The sequence below is a fragment of the Taurulus bubalis genome (assembly GCF_910589615.1).
Source record: "Taurulus bubalis genome assembly, chromosome: 8".
Taxonomy (NCBI): Eukaryota; Metazoa; Chordata; class Actinopteri; order Perciformes; family Cottidae; genus Taurulus; species Taurulus bubalis.
In genome coordinates, this window is record NC_136596.1 from 8,022,338 (window position 1) to 8,044,804 (window position 22,467).

The following is a 22,467-nucleotide window of genomic DNA, read 5'->3' on the forward strand; positions in this document are numbered from 1 at the left end:
TGGAGGAGCAACAGGTAAATAAGACAGGACGATATCCCCCTCCGTTAGTTATCATGGGATGATGTTGATCATATAGCAGTGCAAATAGATCAGCGTCATCCAATACAGTGAAGCTCAGAGTCTGTGATGTTAAATGCACACATTGTCATCAAAGTGGTTTGGCCCTTGGGTTGGTTTCAGCGTTGAAACTCAGTGCATGCTGTAGTAGGAAAATAAATGCTTTGTCCCAAATATGCGTGCTTCTTTTGTTACTGCATATTTTCTATATGCATAAAACTTGTTGATGCATGACAGAGTTCCACAACAAAGCAGCTGATAATATGAGGCAGCAACATTTGATCGATTATAATAAGAGGGATTTGATGGTGATGTGCACTGCAGAGGCCTCTGTCGCAGCCGAAGAGTATGGAGAGAGATTTCTTAAATCAGAGCCACTGTGTGAGAGCTTTGATCGAAAGATCGGTCGATCAAGACTCCATGTTGCTACTCCTGCTTTGACAGTAGCAAACCGACTGACAGTCCGCCCTGCAGCAATGTGGAGGTTCAGCTATGGTGGCCAAACTGCAGTTACTCTCAACACTAAAAAAACGTTTTGGGTAACATGTTAAGATGCGTATGTAGTTGAGTGAAATGAGGCTACAATAACACAGCCATATTTATATCCAGCTACTGACTTGGTATAAATATATAAAGTGTTTGGATATTCATAATAGCATAATAGCAAGACATTACCATACAGTTTGATGGTTATGGACACAGTTTATGGTGTATGCTGTGATTAGATGCTTTTTTTCTTTCCTTTTTTCTTTCCTTTTTTCTTTTTGAGACAAATATTTGTTATTTTGAACATAAATTGATAATACCCTTTCCTGAGAAGTTGATCCAAATTGAACTACATTTTGAGCAAAAAATAAAAAAACAAAACAACAACATCTGTTTTCATTTGATCTGATGTAATTTCTCATCTCTGTAGCTCTCTGTTCTCTTCTCCATGCTGAGCCACGATACGGTACCAGGCAGGCACTGTCTGTATGATCACCAATCACACAGTGACGGCTGTAAGTTTCCAAAAGTGACTGATGCAAATTCTCATCAGAGCTACAAGTCTCTGATTTAGTCTTTAGCCCAAAATGAGTTGAGTCAAAAGGTTATTGTGTAAGTCTCTGGTACATTTCATACTGTGACTTTGTAAAAGCACACAGAAATAAACTGTATTACAAAGACCAACACGTCTACAGTTCATTTCTATATCTCTGTAGGAAATAGAGATTTTTTTTAAATAAAATAATCTGGGTTTTAACCTTGATATTTTTCATCTCTGACACCATCCCTCCAGACCTTTTGAGAAACCCCAACCACATCAGTAGTGAATGTCTGTGAACACAGCTTGGTAGCTTGTTTGAATATAACTTGTTGGTCACTGACATGAAAATGAGAAAGAATACAGCCATGTCCTCAGTACTGTGAATAAACAGTTGCAGTTATCTAAATGATAAACACATCACAGATCATAATAGAAATGGCTACAAATCATGTCTAATCTTATCTAGTGACTAAAATGCTTAAATGAAATACCTGCAACTGTACTCTAACTGTGCCACATTCGTTCAGTCAGATCAAACTTCTTCTTCACCAGAAAATAACCAGAGAAAGTATGACCTGTATGAGAGATTTAGACCATTAAGCGCTTCACTTGTCCCATCATGTGTCACGTAGCAGCAGTCAGGTTGGAGTATGCACACCTGTTCCTCTGAGCATTTTGAGTGTACCATCCTATCATTTCAAATCCCTCTGAAATACACACAGGGCTCTCCCACAAGTAGCACACCATCGACTGACAAATGACCCCAAATCACGATTTTATCCACTATTACGACACAGCAACTTTTCATCATGAGCCTACAAATAACCTTTTTGTCCTTTAGCATTTCTTCATACATTTATGTTCGAACTCTCTGAAAACACACTGAAAGATGCACTAGTAGTCTTAATTAATGAGCTAACATTTAGTTCAGAAGACATTTAGAAGTTTAACAAAACACAAGTTTTTTCATCACAAACAGACTAAAGTTCCTCTCCTCTGCTGCCCTCCTGTTTCCAAAATGACATCACATAATCTGAAACAGTAGCAATCTGTGGTCTGTGTAAAAGATTTGTGCTATCGCCTCTGTAGGAAAAACCCAGGGTGCTACCAGGTGAACAAATGCTGAAGGTAGTCTTAAAAAATATCTTAAATTTCTCAACACCCATCACCCCGATAAACTTCAATAAATTTGCTTTTTTTTGTAGTCTTTTGTAAACTCTTCATTTTAAAATAAGCTCAAAGTAGATCATCTGACTGAAAAATTCCTGAAAGATCTGGATCACATAAAAATGTACAAAACCTTAAAAACAACTTATTTAAGATAGGTATTAATTATCAATATTTCTCTTTTGTTTTTAAATATATATAATGTACCTTTGACTGTGGCTATTGTTGTGTCCAGTGACAAATCAATCATTTATCTTTCTGTCCCCACCCACTCCGTCATGACTGACAGGTTCTGTGACCAATCAGGTGTTCCAATCTGAAGGCGAAAACCAATCAGAATGGTTCGCACTATTTACCAAAGAGTCATTGCATCAGCTCGTCAGCGTCAGGAGTGAACAGACCGTCAAAAGTTCTATTAAAACGAAATCAACTAGTTATTTCTTCTTTTTTTAATCTTTTGAGACTTTCTCTTTATCCAAGACTTTCCTTGTTTTTTATTTTCATGAATCTCTCCCCTCCACAGGTTTCTCCTCTTCCTTGTTCTTTCTTTTCAGTTCATCACTGTCAAACGTCTCTTAACATGATCCAAGTGATTGGATCATATAATCATAATCATATTTCTCTTCTATCTCTCTTTTCTTCAAGACTCCAATGTATGCTGCCAAAGAGGTGAAACTAATTATTCCAGTGTAATTCAATCAGAAATAATGTTGGCCAAACAGGCCCGACAGTTAATCCATCTCAGGCCTCTTTTTTTAACAAATTACACTACAGCAATTTTATGAGCGCTCCATTGCACCTGCTCTTAAAATAAACTGAACTTGCTCTTAAACAAGTGAAATAATCTCATCCCATTGGCAGACTGGTTGTTTTGTCTCACCAGTTGTTGAAACTGAATATAAGATTAAATTACATATTAAGACAGACATTTGGGCATTTTTGTTTCCCCCTGATGTGACTCTTCGCCCTCTTCTTTTCCTCTTCCTCCTCAGTCTGACCAGAGGTTCTCCAAGGCCATGCTGATCCTACAAAGGATCCAGCGCCGGAGCGGGCAGTAATACTCGTAGTGAAACTGCTCAAACTCCGGCGTCTGGCGGATCTCATGGAGGAACGACACGTCGATGTCTGACTCCAGCAGTAGCAGCAGTGTGGGCACCGTGACAAGCAAGATACCCATTACCACGGCAACAAAGCGGGCCACACTCAGCACACATGCATTGACTCTTTCATTGGATGATAGCAGGCGCAGGCTGCTGGTCAGGACGCCACCTATTCCACCTCTGGCAGCCATTCGGGTGCGTTCATAGGCCCGGTCTCGCTCCCTCTCAGCCTCCAGCTGGGCCTGGATGTCAGGGTCGGCATGGAGCTCTCTCAGCATCCTGGCTGGGCTCTGGACCGGAGAGGAGAAGAGCAGGTCGACGCCTCCCTGACCGTCTTCCACTGGGGTGGGTAGCATGCTGGCACAAGGACTGGAGAAGAGCGGGTATTTAAAGATATTTAAAGAAAACAAATAACACATAATCAGCGCCCAAAAGAAGAAGAAGGGACATTTCTCAAACGCTGATGTCAGAGCTGGCGTTTTCCTTTAGCAATAGCAAAGCTAGGTTTCAACCTGTCTTTCATAAGAGACATTCACACAGAAACATGTTGCTACAGACATGTCTACAAGCTGCAAACACAACGCTGACATACAGTGGCTTATTTACTCTTCTCCTCTCCGGATATGGAGGACATCTACATTTTATTAGTGCTGACTTTTGTCTTTGTCTGTCGTCTGTTTGGTGCTGAGCAGATATAGTGTACAGTGGATTTTGAACTTTGACAAGCAAAACATTAAAGTTGTGAGCCCAAAAATATAGTTATTATGAAAACATTGATTATAGCTGTGTTATAAAACTCTATAGACCTGTAGACAAGCTCAGAAATGGTGAGAGCACCGCTGGCCTCGTCATCTTCCTCCACTTCATCTTCAGCTTTGGGCATCTGAGGTCGGAGATTTGAGGTTTCCATGGAAACACGGGAAGGATGCAGGTCATTCCCCAAAGCAGAGTTTCCTTCATTACTTTGTTGCTCTGTGTCTGCAGGTGCAGCTGAAGGTTTGAGGGGAGACAAGGGGACAGAGTCCTTTACAGCAACAACACCTGGTGAGAGAACAAGACAGAAGACACATTTTAAACAGAATGCCACACAACGTGATCTCAATGCGCCCAATTAAACAGGGACTTTGTAATATCACTGCTTTAAAAAAATATAAAACTTAAAAAATATAAGAAAAAACTTTATTTAATTTGATCTGAGCTGTTGACAGAGTTGCCCCACCTTTATCCATCACTTGACCTTTGTTGAGTGTACATGTAGTTTCTGGGTCAGCATTTACAGTGTGAATGAATCACAAACACAAAACTGTTATTTTCTACGTAATTGGGCTAAAGTGCTACTCTCAGCTGTAGATTTCTATGCTACAGTCAAACACTCGATCCACATGATGGCGTCCCCGTATTTGTTATAATAATACTGATGTGTAAAATAAAAAATGTCTAAATACTTAACCTCGCTTCAACCCTGAAAATGTGAGACGACAATTATACTTTACATCTAAATGGTTATTTATATGCGTGTTCTCATCTGGTTGGATTTGGCTTATAGATGCTGACAGGGGGCATTAACTCTAAGTGTAAGTAACACAGTTCAGGCTGGACCAGACTTCATGATACTGAACTCTCATTGTCTTCAGTCAGGCTGGTTTTGAATTTATACCTCTAAAAAATGATTCTGCAGGCTAGCAGTCATTCCTGAAGTAACGTAGTATGTGTGTGTGTGTGTGTGTGTGTGTGTGTGTGTGTGTGTGTGTGTGTGTGTGTGTGTGTGTGTGTGTGTGTGTGTGTGTGTGCGTAGATAGCTGAACTTCACTCTGAGGTGATGAGTTAACTAATCAGTTACCATGCCAACTGATTGAACTATGAGTTGAGAGAAATTAAAGAAGAACGGAGGGGGAGGGAGGAGCAAGCGGTGACCGCTACCATGGAAACAGAGTCAGCAAAAAGCCAACGAGTGAATGAACTCAGAGGAAGAGATGGACATTAAACCTGAAAACAAGGAAGCAAGACCAGAAGCTATAATTGGACATCTGAACATTACTGGTTGCTGATTGAGCAAAATATTGCATTTAACTTGTGATGCAATTATCACAGTGCAAAGTTGCAGAAAGGGCAAGACAGACTTGTATAAAATACAGATTTATTATACAGAAAAAAATAAGAAATAAAGGATGATGTCTGATGTGTACAGGTAAGGTAGCAGTTGGATTTCCATGCAGAAATAGAGGAAATTGTTAGAATACAAAAATTGCACATGCGATGCATGACGACGATGCCACTGTGTCCAGGGTTTTCCAACTAATTAAAGCCTTTTGCCAACTGAGAAAATAATAATTATCTTGACAAAAGAGTCCACAGGCTGAATATGGTGGGAAAATAATCATAATCCATCAAGCCATTAGCTATGCCTACTTATCCATGAAGGTTGGGAGGAGGGCTGGCCAGATCCCAGCTGGCATTGGGTGAGAGGCAGGTTGCCAGTCAATCAAACATTCACACCTAGAGGCAATTAAGAGTTGTTATCCTATCTTGCGTGTCTTTGCACTGTGACTGTGGGAGGAAACCAAGTGAACATCCAAACAGAAAGGCCCTGCAGGGGCGAGTTCAAAGACAGGTTACAGGTCAGGTTAATAGGCAATTTTAAATGTTGTCTTTCTCGATGCGTCAGCCTTGTGATTGACTAACGAGCTGTCCAGGCTGTACCCCGCATCTCAGGCCATGCGACCCACAGGAATCATAGCTATACGATGGAATGGAAAATAGACAGAGAATCAGAAGGAAACAGGAACAAGTGCATTCTTCTCCAGAACTAAGAACACCTCATTAAAAATCCAATTGACATTTGTAACTACTCTAATAATGGCATTTCAGCCTGGAACAGCTTTTATTGTACAGTACGCTGTATGGCTCGCTTCATATGTTGAGTCAAGACATCTTTTTTTCTTTTTTTTAACTACCCAATATTGTTCATTTATAATAGGAATCCCACAGGATGCTGTGCTAGGACCAATACTATTTAGTTTATATTAACCACATTCCGGAATCATACTATATTATGTAGTCAAGTTCCTACTAGGACAACAAAATGTAGCACATAGTTTAATTTAGCGGTCTATGAACATGTTTTATATTTGCTATTTGAAGGCACTTTTATTCTAGGGATAGGCATTGGAAATTAGCAGTAGCTATAAATGCTGTGATACATTGCATTGCAAAATTGTTGTATATTTATGATTTTAGTGTTCTTCAACAAAAACCATACCAGTCATGTGCAGGCTAAACATCAAAGGGTCTCCACTTGAGCAGACATAACAGGACGGAGAGAGTCCTGTGGACTGCAGATGCTTTTAGACGGCAGGAATTACATGACATTTTATGGATATGCATGAAAGAAGTTACGATGACTAAGTTCCCGAAATGCCATGCTTGTAGTTTTTTCATCGGAGCTGTAGTTTTTTCTATGCTCACAGTAAACATCATTTAATTTGGTTGAAATCACAAAGGTTTCAATTTCTTATCCCAAGTTTTGTCTCTGGATGGAGAGTCAACTCAGAATATGTGAACCCCAGAAACATGGAGGCTAGCCCAGATGTGAGGTCAGTTTCTGCTGTTTTCCCATTGATGTGACTGTCCGCTTTCTGTCTGTTAGCTCAGATACAAGCCTCTCCTTAGAAGAGGTCATTCACACTACGAGGCGCTACATTCCTGTGTGGCCACCGGAAAGATTGCAAACACACACTGGTGCAAAGTGGCGTTTTCCCCGGTTTTGCTAGTGTTGACAGACCTATTCATCTTTGTCATGCAACCTCATCATTGACACCCAAACATCTCCAACGTACATTTATCTGTGCAACTGATGTGTGCAAGAATAAAGCCGTCACTGCACTGTTTGTTTACACAGCTCTTCTCTTTGTCAAGTTCTCAACTCAGGCTACTTGAGCAACACACAAGACGCCTGATACTCAAGAAAAGTTTTAGTAATTGATCCCTATGTATATTGGGGATTTCTTCTTTGTTAATTAAGCACCTCTTACTATGATGTAATAACAACTCACTTTCGGTGTAGAGTTTCAAGTCAAACAGGATCAGCGTTTTTTTTCTTAAATTTGCGTTTGTGAAATTATGAAAAAAAAAGACGGATTTAGAGTCAAGAAACTTTTCCACCTCAAAAAAGTTAACAGAAATAAAAGCATGGGAAACACCAGCATTTAAGAGGTTGTTTGTTTGGTGTTGAGGCAGCTCTCCTCTGGCGTTTTGCATCCAAACATTTCTCTTCACATATCTGCCATCCAAATATAAAACATCCTTCCTCAATCCCTGTTGTTTTACAACAATTGTGTGTCGCATCTCTCATGCATATTTTATACATCCAGACAGAAACAGCATGCACAAGTATTGTCTTATACTGCAGCTAGTAATGGTTTCTTAGTGCATAGTGTCTCTCTCTTCAAGACACACACACACACACACACACACACACACACACACACACACACACACACACACACACACACACACACACACACACACACACACACACCAAAGGGATCTCGAGAGAGTCTCAGGATATTTGACAGACTACACAGTTTGCACTATGCGGTTGCCACAACAAACCTGGCAACCCAACTGCTGGGCTGAACTATCTCATACATTTAGCTCGTTTAATTTCTCGGATACTGATTTAAATGTATAAATACATGTTTAACGCATCACACTGGAAAAGTTTTAATGTGATGTGTTGAAGAAATACAGAGTTCAATGAAACTCAATTGAATACCACTAAACTTGAAGAAACTGCAAGACAAAAGATGCACTATAATAACCTTATAAGTATCGTGATGTATTTCTGACACATATTTCTGCCTTTTGCCAAACAATCTTACTCGGTTCCAGCGTATTTCTCTGAAGTCCAGCACTGATTCCGGCGATGCGTCCCCCATGTCCCACCAGCCGTACATAAACATCCCGTGCCGTGTGATTGGCTATACGTAGATGCAGGCTCCGGCGTGTTGTTATCTTCACCTGGCACCTCAAGGACTCAGCCACTACTATAGACGATTCTCGCTCATCTGTAGACTCCCCCGGGTGGAATACTTCAAGAGGCCCGGCCTGTCCTTCCTCCATTCCCTCACCCTCAAGCCTCTTTGGGGTCAAGTCCATCCCGAGTCCCTCTGCCCTGCCCTGGCTCCCACAGCTCAGGGTGTCGCCTGCGTTGGGTCGGTCGCCAACACCCAGCTCCAAACTGCTCTGCATGAGGCCGCCTCCAACATCACTGCTTTTTCTGTGCTCAAGAACCTCCATCATTCAGTCTGATGACAGACCTCAAACCCAGCTGTTTGCGGTTAGACCCCCACACCCCGACTGACTGCGCAGCAAGCTGAGCTCTGAGGCCGGGATGGGGAGAAACACACACACACACACACACACACACACACACACACACACACACACACACACACACACACACACACACACTAATAGAGATGGTGAGAGACATACACCAGACACATTCTCTCTCTCTTATACAGAGACATGGCGGGCCCTTCAGTGAATGTCAGCAATGTTAACAAAGAGTAGAGGGGCATTAGAGGGGGATCAATCCCAAAGCTGCAGTTTCTATATATAACCAGGTGGTCCTACAGAGGAGCAGCTAATCTAACTCTGATTACAAAAGGGGCAGGCCTGACCCAGGAAGGGATGGGGATCGCTTTCTGTTCCTCTCTGCAAGTCTTTCTTTATCTCTGTCTTTTGCTCCTATCAGACATATTTATTCTGTTTCCCTCTACAGTTAATCTGCTACAACACTGACAGCAGAGACAGACTTCAACCACTCAAATACATCTCTCTGAGCTGATATTTGATAACATTCAGACAAACGTGGACAATGTATAGTATTAAAATGAATTATTCAGTAGTTTGCTTGAGGGAAAAAGAAGACTTGTTGCATCACTCCCAGGGCCCCGTGTGTTGTGTTTAGTGATGGGCAGGAGAGTCGATGAAGTGATGATCAAATATGAGACATTGAATATGAAGTCTAATCCCCATGAAACATCCATGAGGGATACCCGAAGCCAAACAAGACCACTGTGTTTGTGTGTGTGTGTGTGTGTGTGTGTGTGTGTGTGTATGGATTTTGTTATAAGAAGGGGACAGGCTGTACAAACAGAACAAGGTCAGCACTGACCTTGGGTCAGCTTCCTGTTTCACCTCTAATGGCTGAGATTAGTGCTCTGAATATAGACGGTGATCCTAGACCATCTCGGGGACACTTTATCCCAAAGTCCTTGCAGCAGCCTTCTTTCAACAGTCAGCGTTTGAATGTTTAAAGGAGGTGATGTTCTCAAAACTAACTAGTTTGCACGAATTGCTGAACACAGATTAATTTACTTGAAGGTATTCATGGTGTTGCATTCACTGTTTCAAACAAAAAGTGACAGAAGCGTGTGTGTAACGAGAGCTATAGCTATATGAAAAATGTGAAATGAAATGGTCAAGAGAGGATGAGAGAGCTCCCCTACAATTGTAAAGCAGAACAAAGTTCCCTTCCTACATGGGCCATTGACAGCTTCTGGGCACATGTTGCACCATCAATATTTACACCACTTGTGTTATTCTGCATGGTCAGCAACTTGTCATTTCCTCTGGGTTGTCCGAGGGCCTTTGATTAATTGGGGCAAAATGTAGTGAATCCACCAGAATCTAATACAGAACTGCAGTCAAAGACACGAAGAGAAAATAAAAAATGTAGGATAAAAACATTTCCATCAAAAAAAAGTTTGCCTGTTACCAATCATTCACTGTTTCATTGTGGCATTTTCAAATTGAATCTTGTGCCATTACACAGGCTGTATCCTGTCAGTGCTGCATGAGATTTGATGACTACCTCCTGCCCCTCCCAAACCAACCAACTGAGGCCCGCCGGGATGCTTACTGCCGCACCTCGTTGACCATGAGCCAAGAAGAATTGATTTTTCCCTAAATGGGATAGGGAAGATGAGAGAAAGACACAGAGAGGAGGAGAGGCAGAAAAAGTGAGGCATGGCTGTAAATTCTATCAGATGAGGCACAAGAGAGAGGAGAAGTCCATCAAGAGTTTGAAGAGTGTGGTCGCACAACAGTATGATTGAACTGTACGTATGTGTGCGGGTCAGGTTGATGTGTAAGACTGAAGGAGGGAAGGAGGGAGGAAGTGTGTAAAAGATGGAGGGAAGGAGCTAGGCAGCCGGAGAGGTGGGAAGGACAAACGGTTGAGTGCTGTGTGTGGAGAGGGAAATACAACTGAGACTGGCTGTTTGCAACACACACACAGACACACACACACACACACACACACACACACACACACACACACACACACACACACACACACACACACACAAACATTTACATAACTTTTCTTCCACCTCTCTTACATCCAATTTCTTCTGTAATATGGCTTCAAATTCCTCTTACATTCACCCTCAATTCCTCCTGTTATGCTTTGCCACACACACACACACACACACACACACACACACACACACACACACACACACACACACACACACACACACACACACATACACACACACACACACACACACACACACACACACACACACACACACACACACACACACACACACACACACACAACTTGAGCTTATGGACCACATCCTTCCAAACCTTTGTCCATCCTCTGAGCCCTACAGTCCATGTTTTCCTCTCATATTCCCTCATATCTCTTGTTACTCCTCTCTCTACATCCCGGTTCTGGTTTTGTCTCGTGTAATCTGCTTTCTCCTCCCGCCCTCACAACAAGATTTATGCTTTAATCAGTTAATAGGTCGCAGTGGAGTGTCAGGATTAATAATGGAGAGAAAAAGTGACAGAGAATTACAATAACAAGGAAAAAAACCAAAAAAAAAAACCATAGTTGTGAGTACGTTTTATAAAACCACATACATACATACATACATACATACTCAAGAAAGGTGGACAGGGAAAATAATTTTTTCAATAATAAATTAACTATTAATTAATTCAACTTCTCTTTTTCCCCCAAAAAAAGTTTTCACTATAATTTGTACCAAACTGCATAGTTCTTTCCTGAAAACATTTTAGGAATTTAATAGGAAATAATTCAGTTGACAATCTAGAAAAATCAGTTAAATACTACTACTACTATTAATATTCATAGTACTTGCCATAATGATAATAATACAAATAGCTTAATTTTCTATAGTGCGTTTCAAGCGACCCAAAAAAGCTTTACAGTTCATATATTAAGGCAGAATAAATAACACACAAACAGAAAATAACTGCATACGCACTCACACACCCATATATACAGTGCTAGACTTTCACTATTATGATGCAACGACTGAACATTCACATATACCAATATACAGAAAAATGACACCAACTGAAAGATTGCATTGTGCACACGTAACCACACAAGGCCTGAAACAGAGACAGACATTTTGGAGCCAAACAAGTAACTTCCAATTGAGTTTTCCGTAATGATGACATAAACTGGCTCTGTTTCTGTGTACCTTCCTTTGTAGAACACACACAAAGTCACACACACACATCACACACACGCAGGCATGGTGGTAAACTCAGGGAGGATCATGGGAAGGGTATTTTTAGCGTGCTGCAATTGGTGTCTCCAGGGAGACAAGACTGATGGGATGGGAGCATCAGCTGCTCAATTAACGCTTTCTGTCTGAGGGTTGCGCATGTGCATGTGCATCTTCACACCCAAGGGAGACCCATGTGACTTTCCAGAGGTCTAAAGCAGGAGGGCATGGTGAGTGTCTGCTTGTTTGTGTGTAGAGTAAGTAGCATCCTACCAGTGTATGTCGCCGTCTCTTCGTACTCGTTGGTGGAGGGCAGCGCAGGTACCAGTGGCTCCATGTTCATGATGAGGTTTTTATGGCTAAGAGAGTTAAAACTTCGACTCTGACCAAACTGGGCTCTGAAAACACAAACATCAACTACACTGACTGCTTTGTGCGTTACGTTGAGGTGTGTATTGTCTTGCAGCATGTCTGCTCTATTTTCACAATCTTTCCTTGCACATTTGGAGTTCCATAAATGGATCATAATTCCATCTTTACTTATAATATCCCTGTATGGCAGGGTATTACTGTAAAAAGGCGATAACTTCATTTCTAACTGTGTAAGAGAGTGCAGTGTGTTTTTCCTTTTCACTTGTCCTTACCTGCGCACGTCTGGTTGCTCTCTCTGAATCTTTGAGCTGGCTTCTATCACCTCCTTTGCAACTCTTCCGCTAACAGGGACAAACACACGTTCATTATAAGTTATTTCTAAAAAAGAATACAAGTATTTATAAGACACACAGATCTAGTTAAACTCTTCAGGCTGAAATTGCGTTAAAGACTCAAACTGGAATGGAAGGCCAGCGAAAAGCTGCTAATATCAGTATGATGCTTGTCAAGTTTGGAGACAAGAGAGTCTCACTACATCAGATGAGACACGTGTGTTTTCATCTGTGTTTTACGGTTGTCACTCATAATCAGTGCTGCTGAGCAAGCAGATTCCTGTCAGCATGGTCAGTAGCTCCGTTAGTCGGATGGTTGGCTGACTAGAGATCTGGACTCTGACCAAACTGTTACAAGAGCGGGCTTCACCATCCCAAACTTGAATCTGTCGTTTCTGAGATTGACGATCAGGTTGAAAGTAAGCCGGTGAGATGAAACATCTGGGGCTGTAGTCATCGACTTGTGGATAGTCACAACAATACTATGTGCTGTAAAATGTGCGTGTCTGTGCAGTGAAATGCTGCACAAGGGACCGTAATTGTTTGGTACAATAGGATGAAGATCCGATCTGTTCCGCTTTAGAAAAACTGTGGACCACAAAGCTCTTTCAGCTTTGCATTTTCACAAATGTCCAACAAACTCCAAAAAGCCAGACTGCTTTTGCTTGCTGATGAAATGGAGCAGACTGAAGTGGAAGGCTGGTAAAGTGCTTTGTATGAGGGGAGAATCAGAGCTATCACAGCTTCAATACCAGACTTGTGTATTGAGGCTTTTCTCTGATATGGCCGGTCAATTACAGAAGCCAAAGCCAAGCTGCAGGTTGATACTGATGAACAAAGATGAGAGGCATATTGATGGACTCACAGTGAATCAGCACGTGTGGTAGCTTATGTTCATTTCTCACGTTAGGGCGAAAAGGTGAAGTAAAATAAAAAAAATGATTAATGGAGTGAACTGCGGATGAAATGCGGGGGGAATTTGTGTTTTAAAAATCTCTCAAGAAATCTCTCTATTTCTGACTCGCTGTCTTTCAGCGCTCACTTTCAACTAACATATAACATATATGTCCTTCATTCTAAAATAAGTCTGCATTATCTTATGGAAACTAACTTAAATAGTGTCTCACCTGTATCTGAACCGGCTTCCTTTGAAGAAGATGTTACTGCTGGAAACTGTCTTTATCTGACTGGACTTTGCACACCTGTCGGCGAGAGGGAGGAGGGAATAAAAAGAGATGCAAACAAAGAACGGAATTATTACAAAGCATCTGATGCACAAACACTGCCCTTTTGTGACTGTAACGTTAACCTTGTGCACCGACTAGCCTCTTAGTGAGCAGAAGAGGAAGGTGTTGCAAAACAAACACCTCTGACACTGTGTGTGTGTGTGTGTGTGTGTGAGAGAGAAGACCTGTGTTAGCAAAGCTCTGCTTGGCTGCCATTTACAAACTCAATTCACTCTGATTTGATTAAGCGGCTCTGATGTTTGTCCGACATCCGAGATGACATCCCCTGCCTCTCTGTCCGCCTCTCAGAGACACATGAGCTGAAGTCAATATCCAGGGTTTGACAGGCTCGGGCTGTTATGAGAATGCTTTAATAAAGTTATACAAATCTTCCTCAGCAGAGGATGTACTTGGCCGGCTGTCCATAGAATTTAAAATGTATGAATGTAACATTTTACATTTGTAAATGTATTTCTTTAGCATTTTTGTTTGAAAAATGGAGTGACATGATTAATCACAATTGTTAGAGATTGATATACTTTTGATGAACAAATCGATTTATCAAGTTATCGCGTCAGCTACTTGTTCATTGAGAGTTCATTCATGATCTTGGAAACAGGCTGCGGTTTACAAAATAATAGGACAATTGTGATCTGGTCTCTCAAGCTTTTCCGAAAAGATAGTTTAAGTCTTATAAAACTGCTGGGATGCTTGTGCTAGCTACATATTAACGAGTTCCTCTATTGTTGTGCGACTATGAAGTACAATTTAAAGCTGTGCTGATATTTTCACTGGAACCTATTTTCTTTGCTCGCGACCTTGTCACAACTGTGACCGCAGACTACGTTTACTCTCCATTCTCTCACTTCCGCCTTGACCCCTAGCCTGTTTCCATTCCTGACACGCCGGCAGCGTCAATAGTCTCTGTGAATTCAGAGCAACGGCCTCTAAGCGATCAGCTGCTCCCTCAGTGAAGGACAGCAGCATATTGTAGCAGAGCCACAGAGAGCAGGAAAACAATTTGAACAGAGTGATAATGTGCTAAAAATCAAGGCAGGACATGAAGGAAAGCACACTTTAACCACTTGAGTAAAACAAAGGAAAATCATAGAGGCATTGAACTATTTTAAAGGAGATAATATGTAAAACTGCTATAACAGTTACCAATTAGATTCGTGCCATCTCAGTTAAATATGTATAACATGTGATCCTGTATCTATGCTACGTTTCTTTGCTTTTTCCCACAACAAATAGTACTGTACATTTTTTGGTGGAAGGGACATTTTTGGATAAAAGATTGCCCAAGTGTCTGAAGTTCAAGAGGAGCTTAATACACTCCCTGGAGGTGTGTGTGTGTGTGTGTGTGTGTGTGTGTGATACTAAATGGGGGAACATTTGGGGACACATTTCAAACTAACCAGTTAATAGGGCATGACTTGTCCAATTGGGGACAAAAAGCATGTTCCCATCTGGGAAAAAGCAGATTTTTGCATTGGGGAAGGTTAGAGTGAGGATAAGTCTCCAAAAGGTTTATGAAAGTCAATGTAATGCCTCCAAAACATGCTTGTGTGTGTATGTGAGTGTGAGTGTGAGTGTGTGTGTGTGTGTGTGTGTGTGGACGCACTTGTAAAAGGCTTGGTTCTCCACCCCACACTTCCATAAGTGCTTACACGCAGCAGGGGTCGAGGTGTGAAATGTCAACACCAGTTTCTTCTGCATAGAAAAGGACAAAGACAGAGAGATATAGAGGGAGAGGGAAGGCGAGGATGAGAAATGAGTCTACCAAAAGACGTATGAATAAGGATAAGAGAAGTGCTGACCACGATGAGGGGGAGCTTTGCAAAATGCTGACTCACAGACCTGAAGTTGTAAGCTATGGTGATGTAAGGCAGATATCGTGATTTGGTCACTGTGTTCAGTAGTAAAAGCGCTGAACATGGTTTTTTTATGAACTAGGAAGAAGGGTATATTCCTGTAAACGTCTCATTTCAGTCCTGTGTGTCTGGTAGTATGAGATACCGGATCAATTCTGCTTAACAACAGGGGTGGAGGGTGAGTGAGAGAGGAAACACCGAGATCAATAACATGAGAATGCACTGATCCAGTTGGTTTGCTAAAGCCTCCTAGTCAGCAATATTGCTCAACCCCCTCAGTGTCACACATCAGTCATATTAGGTATGTAGCTGTGATTTACACACGTGTGCTGCAGTGGCCGTGTGTGTGTGTGTGTGTGTGTGTGTGTGTGTGTGTGTGTGTGTGTGTGTGTGTGTGTGTGTGTGTGTGTGTGTGGACATGTGTGAAAGTACCAGAACTCCATATTCAAATATTATTATAACATTGTTCCCACTTTGGCTGACATGCAAAAGTATTCTTACACAATGACGTGATGTTTCGTGCTGCTGATCTGCTCCTAAACAACATATACTATTTTATTAGTTACAGACATAACTTGCATTCTGTTTCGATTGTATGTACTTATTTGCAAGCTAGTTTGTGTAATGTAAACCATTTAAATTAACCATTAACATTTTATTTCTTAGCTGGGACACCAATAGGTAACTAAAGAGAAAATTATGCCATAGATCAACTGCATTTCAAGCAAGTGTTACAGTGATAAAGACATGAAAAGGTGCCATCAGCTCAAAGTGGGACAGTTAAGTTAATGTGTTCCAGGCTAAATGACAGAGGTGAGGGCAAAGAGTGAAGTCATGCAGTGACCCATCACACAGTGGAAGACTACACGTAAATACACTTAAATCCTGATATAATAAAGTGAAAATGTAAGTATATACAGTATACACACAAGCACAGACACACACACACAAACACACATATCAAGACACAGTCAAAATAAATAAATCAATAATTGTGTCAAAATAATGTCTGACATTAAATACGCAAAATGGACAGAGATATAGATTATGCAATTTAATATTGCATAATCTATTATTTCCTGATGGATCTTATCTTATTCTTACAATGTGGCTATGGACAGGGATGCTAATAGAAATTTTAACCATAGAGCAGAATTTTTTATTGACAACGACTCAAAATAACCATACATACATGGGCTAAAAATAATTGAAAAATAAATTAATTAATTGAATAAAATGAAAAAGAAAACCTTTGTATAAATTGATATAAAACAAAATTACACAAACAGATAATGAAAACACTGAACAAAGAAAACGGTTTCTCCAATCATTAAGTGAGGTGAAGAGGCATCAAATTGTTTTGTGCCACGATTATTTCTAATATTTACTCACCAGTGATGACTATGTTTACACAGAGAGAAGAGACAGAAACACAAAGATAAAACTGCATCTTCAGCCATTCATGAGTTGCCAACAGACAAACAGACGGACAAAGTTAAGCAGAGATGAGAGAGCTGGTTTAAACTTCTGTAATGAAGAGAATAGTTATGAGATTGATTGGCTGATTGATAGATTGAAGAGCAACCTGGCTTACAGTGAGGACCAAATGTTTTTAAGACACCTGACTGAATCAATACGGGTTAACGTGGGAGTCAAACAGCAATATGAGATACAATCAGCTGTAGCTCTTTAAAAAAAGAAGATGGTATGCACATTTATGAGGCACACTGCACCCAAATTGCTGCTCAGAATCTAGCACAGCTCTGCACAGGAAGACACAAATCCAGTGTACAGATGAAACATTTGTCCCAAATGCAAGAAACCTTTAGGGGTAACTTGTAATGTTCTGCTGCACATACAGTGTGTGTGATGGTGGACAGGATTGCATAGACAAACAGTAGTTTCATAGCACATGATGTAACCATTACACAGATGAGAAAAGGGAAAAGGGAATGAAAGAAGGAAGGGGAAAGAGAATATAGGATGGACAGCACACACTTGGAGGTCAGCTAACATGAAACTGAATCCGAATGAACACAGATGGTAACTGTGCGTTTTTTTTTTTCTAGAAGTGGGCAGCATGATGATGACTACACAACTTCACAATTCATCATCATGACGGAGGAAACTACACAGCATATTATATTCTTCATGTCTGCCCTTTAGAGGAGAGAGAGCATGCAGGAGGAGACACCGCACTCACCTCTTTCTGGACCCCAATGACGTAAAAGGTTTTCCCTTCGAACTTCAGCTTGCTAACATCAGCCCTGCAAAGAACCATCATATTGGGACTCAAAAATAACATGATACAACAAAGTTGACTTAAGCTGAGGAAAAATAACCAAATTCTCCAGGTGGAGCTGTAGGATTATTTGACACAGTTGCCTGTTGTAAACAGTGAGTTCGTTTACATTTACATCTTAACAGTGATGAAATGTAATGCAGTACATTTATTCACGTAAGTATTGTTAAGTACAAGTTTAGGGTGCTTATACTTCACTTGTACTTACTTCCGAGTTATACTATTTATACTTTAGAGAGGTAAATAGTGTTCTTTTTACTTCAATACTTTTTTTTAATTTTAATTTCATCAAAGCATATTATAATTTTATAAAATATTTTGCATTATATAGAATAAATTATCCAACAGTACATAAAGTAAGCTAGCTAGAAATAGTGCTGCCTCAATCATCTGTAACATTAAATACCCACAATGCATTAGTAATGATCAAACAACAGAACATTTATACTAGTTAACACTCTTTAAGGGGTCACTCTACATCATTAATATGTATACTTTTGATATGTGAAGTACGTTATGTTGGTAATAAACTAACTAGGTCAACTAAATACTTTACAGACGCCTGCCGATCAGTGTATTTTACTACATGGTGTACCCGAGTACTTTATTGTTTACATTTACAATGTCCAACCAATAAAACCATTGCCAGATTCTGCTTCATTTTCTTAGCAAATGATTGAGGAAAGATCAACCTGAGGTTTCAATGAGTTTAACTAACATAATTCTATAAGACTATTCATTGTATTAATCATATATATAGTAACTGGTTTGTTCAGCGGGCAAGTGAACACAGCTCTGCCGTCACAATTTAAGTCAAAGGCCATCTTTTTTAATTGCTCCTATTAGTTATATGCAGCTCAGTGATAATGAAATGAAACATAGAAAGTGTGTTGTGATTAGATTTCATAAAGGCTACACATCTAATTTCCGTGCATACAGATTTATATTCAAGAGTTCGGGACAAACGTGTACCATTTGAGGAGGTGGATCCTCTTGTTTCCCTGGAAGACCACAAAACCTGTGGCTGTGAACCCGAGAAAGGCTGTGGAACCTGTGAAATCCTGCAAAAACACACACACACACGCACACACACGCACAGAGTGAGCAGCAGGCCACAGTATTATGGGATACAGGTGGATTAACAGCAGGGAGGCAAGTGGGCTACCAACAATCTCCATGGTAATGGCACCCACACCGGTGACAAACATCAACCCCCTAATTTGCAGCAATTGCAGAACAAGGCACAGAAAATAACAAACAGGTTTGATATGGTGAAGCAAAATGAATCCAATACCAACTCCTGTGTAAGAAAAGAGCTCAACATGTTCCTGTCCCTCTGCCACGTCATTGTTTATCATCTGTATCTCTCTTTGTGCCAAACAGTTTCTCTGATTCTTGATCTCCACAAATCTGCATATGTGTGACGCAATAACAGCCATTTCCAGCAAAACAAATTAAAAACAGCCCCATTGGCGAGAGGCAAGCAGATAAAGGGGATCCTCTCCAAAAGATGGAATTTAAATATCTTGTTAATCTGCTCAGCATGCTTTGATACGCATGTCCATGTGAGGGTGTCCCCATTTCACACTCTGACTGGGCGGAGCATGAGCAGAGAGGCCGAGAATGAACGGATGCAAAATAATACTTTTCTTTCCCAGATTCAGTCTGTTTCAACTATCACCATTGTATAAAAGAAACACAAAGAAAGAAAAGTACAAGCAGTCAAATGAACCACCATACCAAAAGTAAGATGGAGCCAATGACATTGACTTGCTGAAGCCATGACGTTCTCAGACCAATCAATATAATATTGATTCCTGAGGGATGGTTTCTGTGCAGACCATATTGTTTGTTGTTTACCAAGGTAATGTTGCCAAAGGGTTCAAATGTAAACTAGTGGCTGGCTTGGACCTTTCCTCACTCATTTCACCTCTGTCTCCCCCATTATTCCTCTCTTGGTGACCTCTTGGGTTTGCTGAAAGGCTGCTGCCGGTAAAGTCAATCATGTGTGTAGTCATCCATTTAATATGGAAATTAAGGGCAAACAAGCAAAGGGTAAAGAGGACAAGTGACTATACGTATGTGTGTAATTGGCACAGTCACACTCTCCACTGAAGCCAGAATTTGTATTTATGCATGACTGCATGAACAACTTCGGTGAGTATTTACACCTGTACTGTAAATGAGATGGCTGCAATTGAAATGAACACTTTTAATCAATAATGATGCCAAAATTATATTTTGTTCACCATTGGCTCTCAACATAACAATAAAACCTGTAAACTTAACAGTGACTAACAAAGTGTAACTTCGTACTGAAGAGATGATGCAGAGAAATATGTAATAAACTGTAATAATAACTATTTTAGAACCGTAATCAGAAGTTTCACTATCACTTACTAACTGCCCCACTCACTTTGTTCCTTAATGAATGTATGTACAAAGGAATGATGTTGATATGTCACACATACATATAAGTACATATTGCATACGCAGAGAGAGGGACAGAGAACAACTTGTGACAAAGGTGGACACAATAGGAGGTGGTCCTCTACAATATTTCATCAATGAAATGCAACAATAATTTGGCTGAATAACTGAGGCGTGGAAATAAATTGTGGCAACATTCATAAAGAAAAGCACCATTTTGATCAGCGGAACCGTGTCAACATCAACAACACCAGGCCTCTCAGCCAGCCTGCAGCGATTCTCCACTAAAGTTACCTTGCATGGGTGAGGGTCGACTCCATACGTCTCAAGGCTGTGACCCCTTTGGAGCATACTCAACTCAGCAAATGAAGCACACTGGCCCCTAGGAGAGAGGAGCCAAGAGGAGAAGTTTCTTTTAAATTAAAGACGCTGATGCTGTTAGCGTGTGTCCCTTTGTGTTCGGTATTGAAAACCTCTCAAGTATGTTGAATTCATCTTTTAAAATGACAGTTATAGTCTACAGTTGAAATGCCAATATGCCTGAGATAGCTAAATTATTATAGTTTTTGAGCACAAAACCAGACTTATTAACATAACAAGAGGTGTTCAGTGGGAGAGTGAAGGCTTTACTTGCTCTTGTGTCTAAGTGCTGGAAAGTCAAGACACTGAGTGATGTACGATGGTAATCTTCCTGACAACGGACAAATAAATCAACAATATAATTGTACACATACATTTGCACATCGAGTCAAAAGTCGTTAAACAGACACAGGGCAACCCACCCCATGTGTAAATCACCTGAAGTGTGTTTCTAGGGCTGAGTGGTAATCTACATGCTCTTAATCTGGTCCGTCAGAGGGCACTGTGCATCATCTGCCTCGGTGCGGTAGGAAATGAAGGATTTGACTTTGATCTTTCAATAATCGCTACGAGTGTGACGATCACAAACCCAACAACATCACTCATGAGCTGCAGCGATGATACAAATAAGCACCCTGAGGGAGAGGGGTTTATGTATAGATTACTGTCATGTGATTTTATGATTCAGGAAGTTATTCTGTCGGTGCAGAGTACAGAGTAAGACTTTCAACATATTTTTTATCTTATTTACTTCCATCATTATATTTATGCAGCATTAGTCACCTGCTCTTTTAATTCCATACCCAACTTCTCTCCTTAAAGAAGGAGAGAACATGCCACAGTTGATAAATATTTATTGTGTCTGTGTTTATAGGAGCCTCTCATCACACACATCCATCCAGGTTGATTTAAAGCAAAATGTAAATCCTAAAAATCCTGTCGTAGCCAGCAAGGATTTTAAAACTAAGCTGGAAATAAATAATTCATGCTTATTCCTCTGCTAATGAATTTCAGTTTGTATTTACTTCCAACTGAAATATATTCTGCATACAATGCACCACAAATCTAGGTATCATAACATGTTGTCTCTAGCCAGAATAGCTGTTGTCTGCAGTAGAAAATTGGCTCCACAGCCTGTTTTGAAAGCACAGATCACAGGAGTGAGAATCCACGTTGTCATCCAAATCAAACAGTAAACTGATAACAAGGATGCAGCTTCAGACTACAAATAAGCTCACCAGACACACACAAGATCATGCGCACACAGTTGTTTTACCTGAGCTCGTTCTTGTGTATTTCAATAATCTTCCTCTCCAGTTTGAGGGACTGTTTAGGGAACAGCTTGAAGTCTCTGATGTAGTCTGACGGGTGCTCCTCTGGGTCGTAGTCCCCGAGCTCAGCTGAAGGCAGACGGGGATGTCAGTGTGGCAACAGTGCAGAGTTTATGTGTATATGTGCAATATCTGTTTCAAAGAAACAATTCAACACTTACAAGCAATATGAATTCAACACGATATATAAATGCAGTCCATTTACCAAAACATTTTGGGAAATACATTTATATTCTTCATGGTAAAGAGTGAGATCTCTACGGGAAATGTTAAGCTGGAGCCGGCAGTCGGTTAGTTTATTTTAGCTCATCTTTGTTTATTTTAGCTTAAT

General features: G+C 40.6%; 1 protein-coding gene across 1 annotated transcript in view; it reads right to left on the minus strand.

Moving 5' to 3' along the window:
• Positions 1 to 3,239: 3,239 nt before the first annotated feature.
• Positions 3,240 to 22,467, minus strand: part of frmd3 (FERM domain containing 3) — a gene marked incomplete at both ends in the record, with an annotated part of 42,788 nt that continues 23,560 nt past the window's right edge. The window contains 10 exons of the mRNA XM_079222535.1: positions 3,240 to 3,720; positions 4,158 to 4,392; positions 12,183 to 12,307; positions 12,554 to 12,622; positions 13,741 to 13,815; positions 15,464 to 15,552; positions 17,917 to 17,980; positions 18,988 to 19,076; positions 20,740 to 20,827; positions 22,082 to 22,205. Coding sequence (XP_079078661.1) covers positions 3,240 to 3,720; positions 4,158 to 4,392; positions 12,183 to 12,307; positions 12,554 to 12,622; positions 13,741 to 13,815; positions 15,464 to 15,552; positions 17,917 to 17,980; positions 18,988 to 19,076; positions 20,740 to 20,827; positions 22,082 to 22,205 — 1,439 coding nt within the window. The remainder of the gene's footprint in view (positions 3,721 to 4,157; positions 4,393 to 12,182; positions 12,308 to 12,553; positions 12,623 to 13,740; positions 13,816 to 15,463; positions 15,553 to 17,916; positions 17,981 to 18,987; positions 19,077 to 20,739; positions 20,828 to 22,081; positions 22,206 to 22,467) is intronic.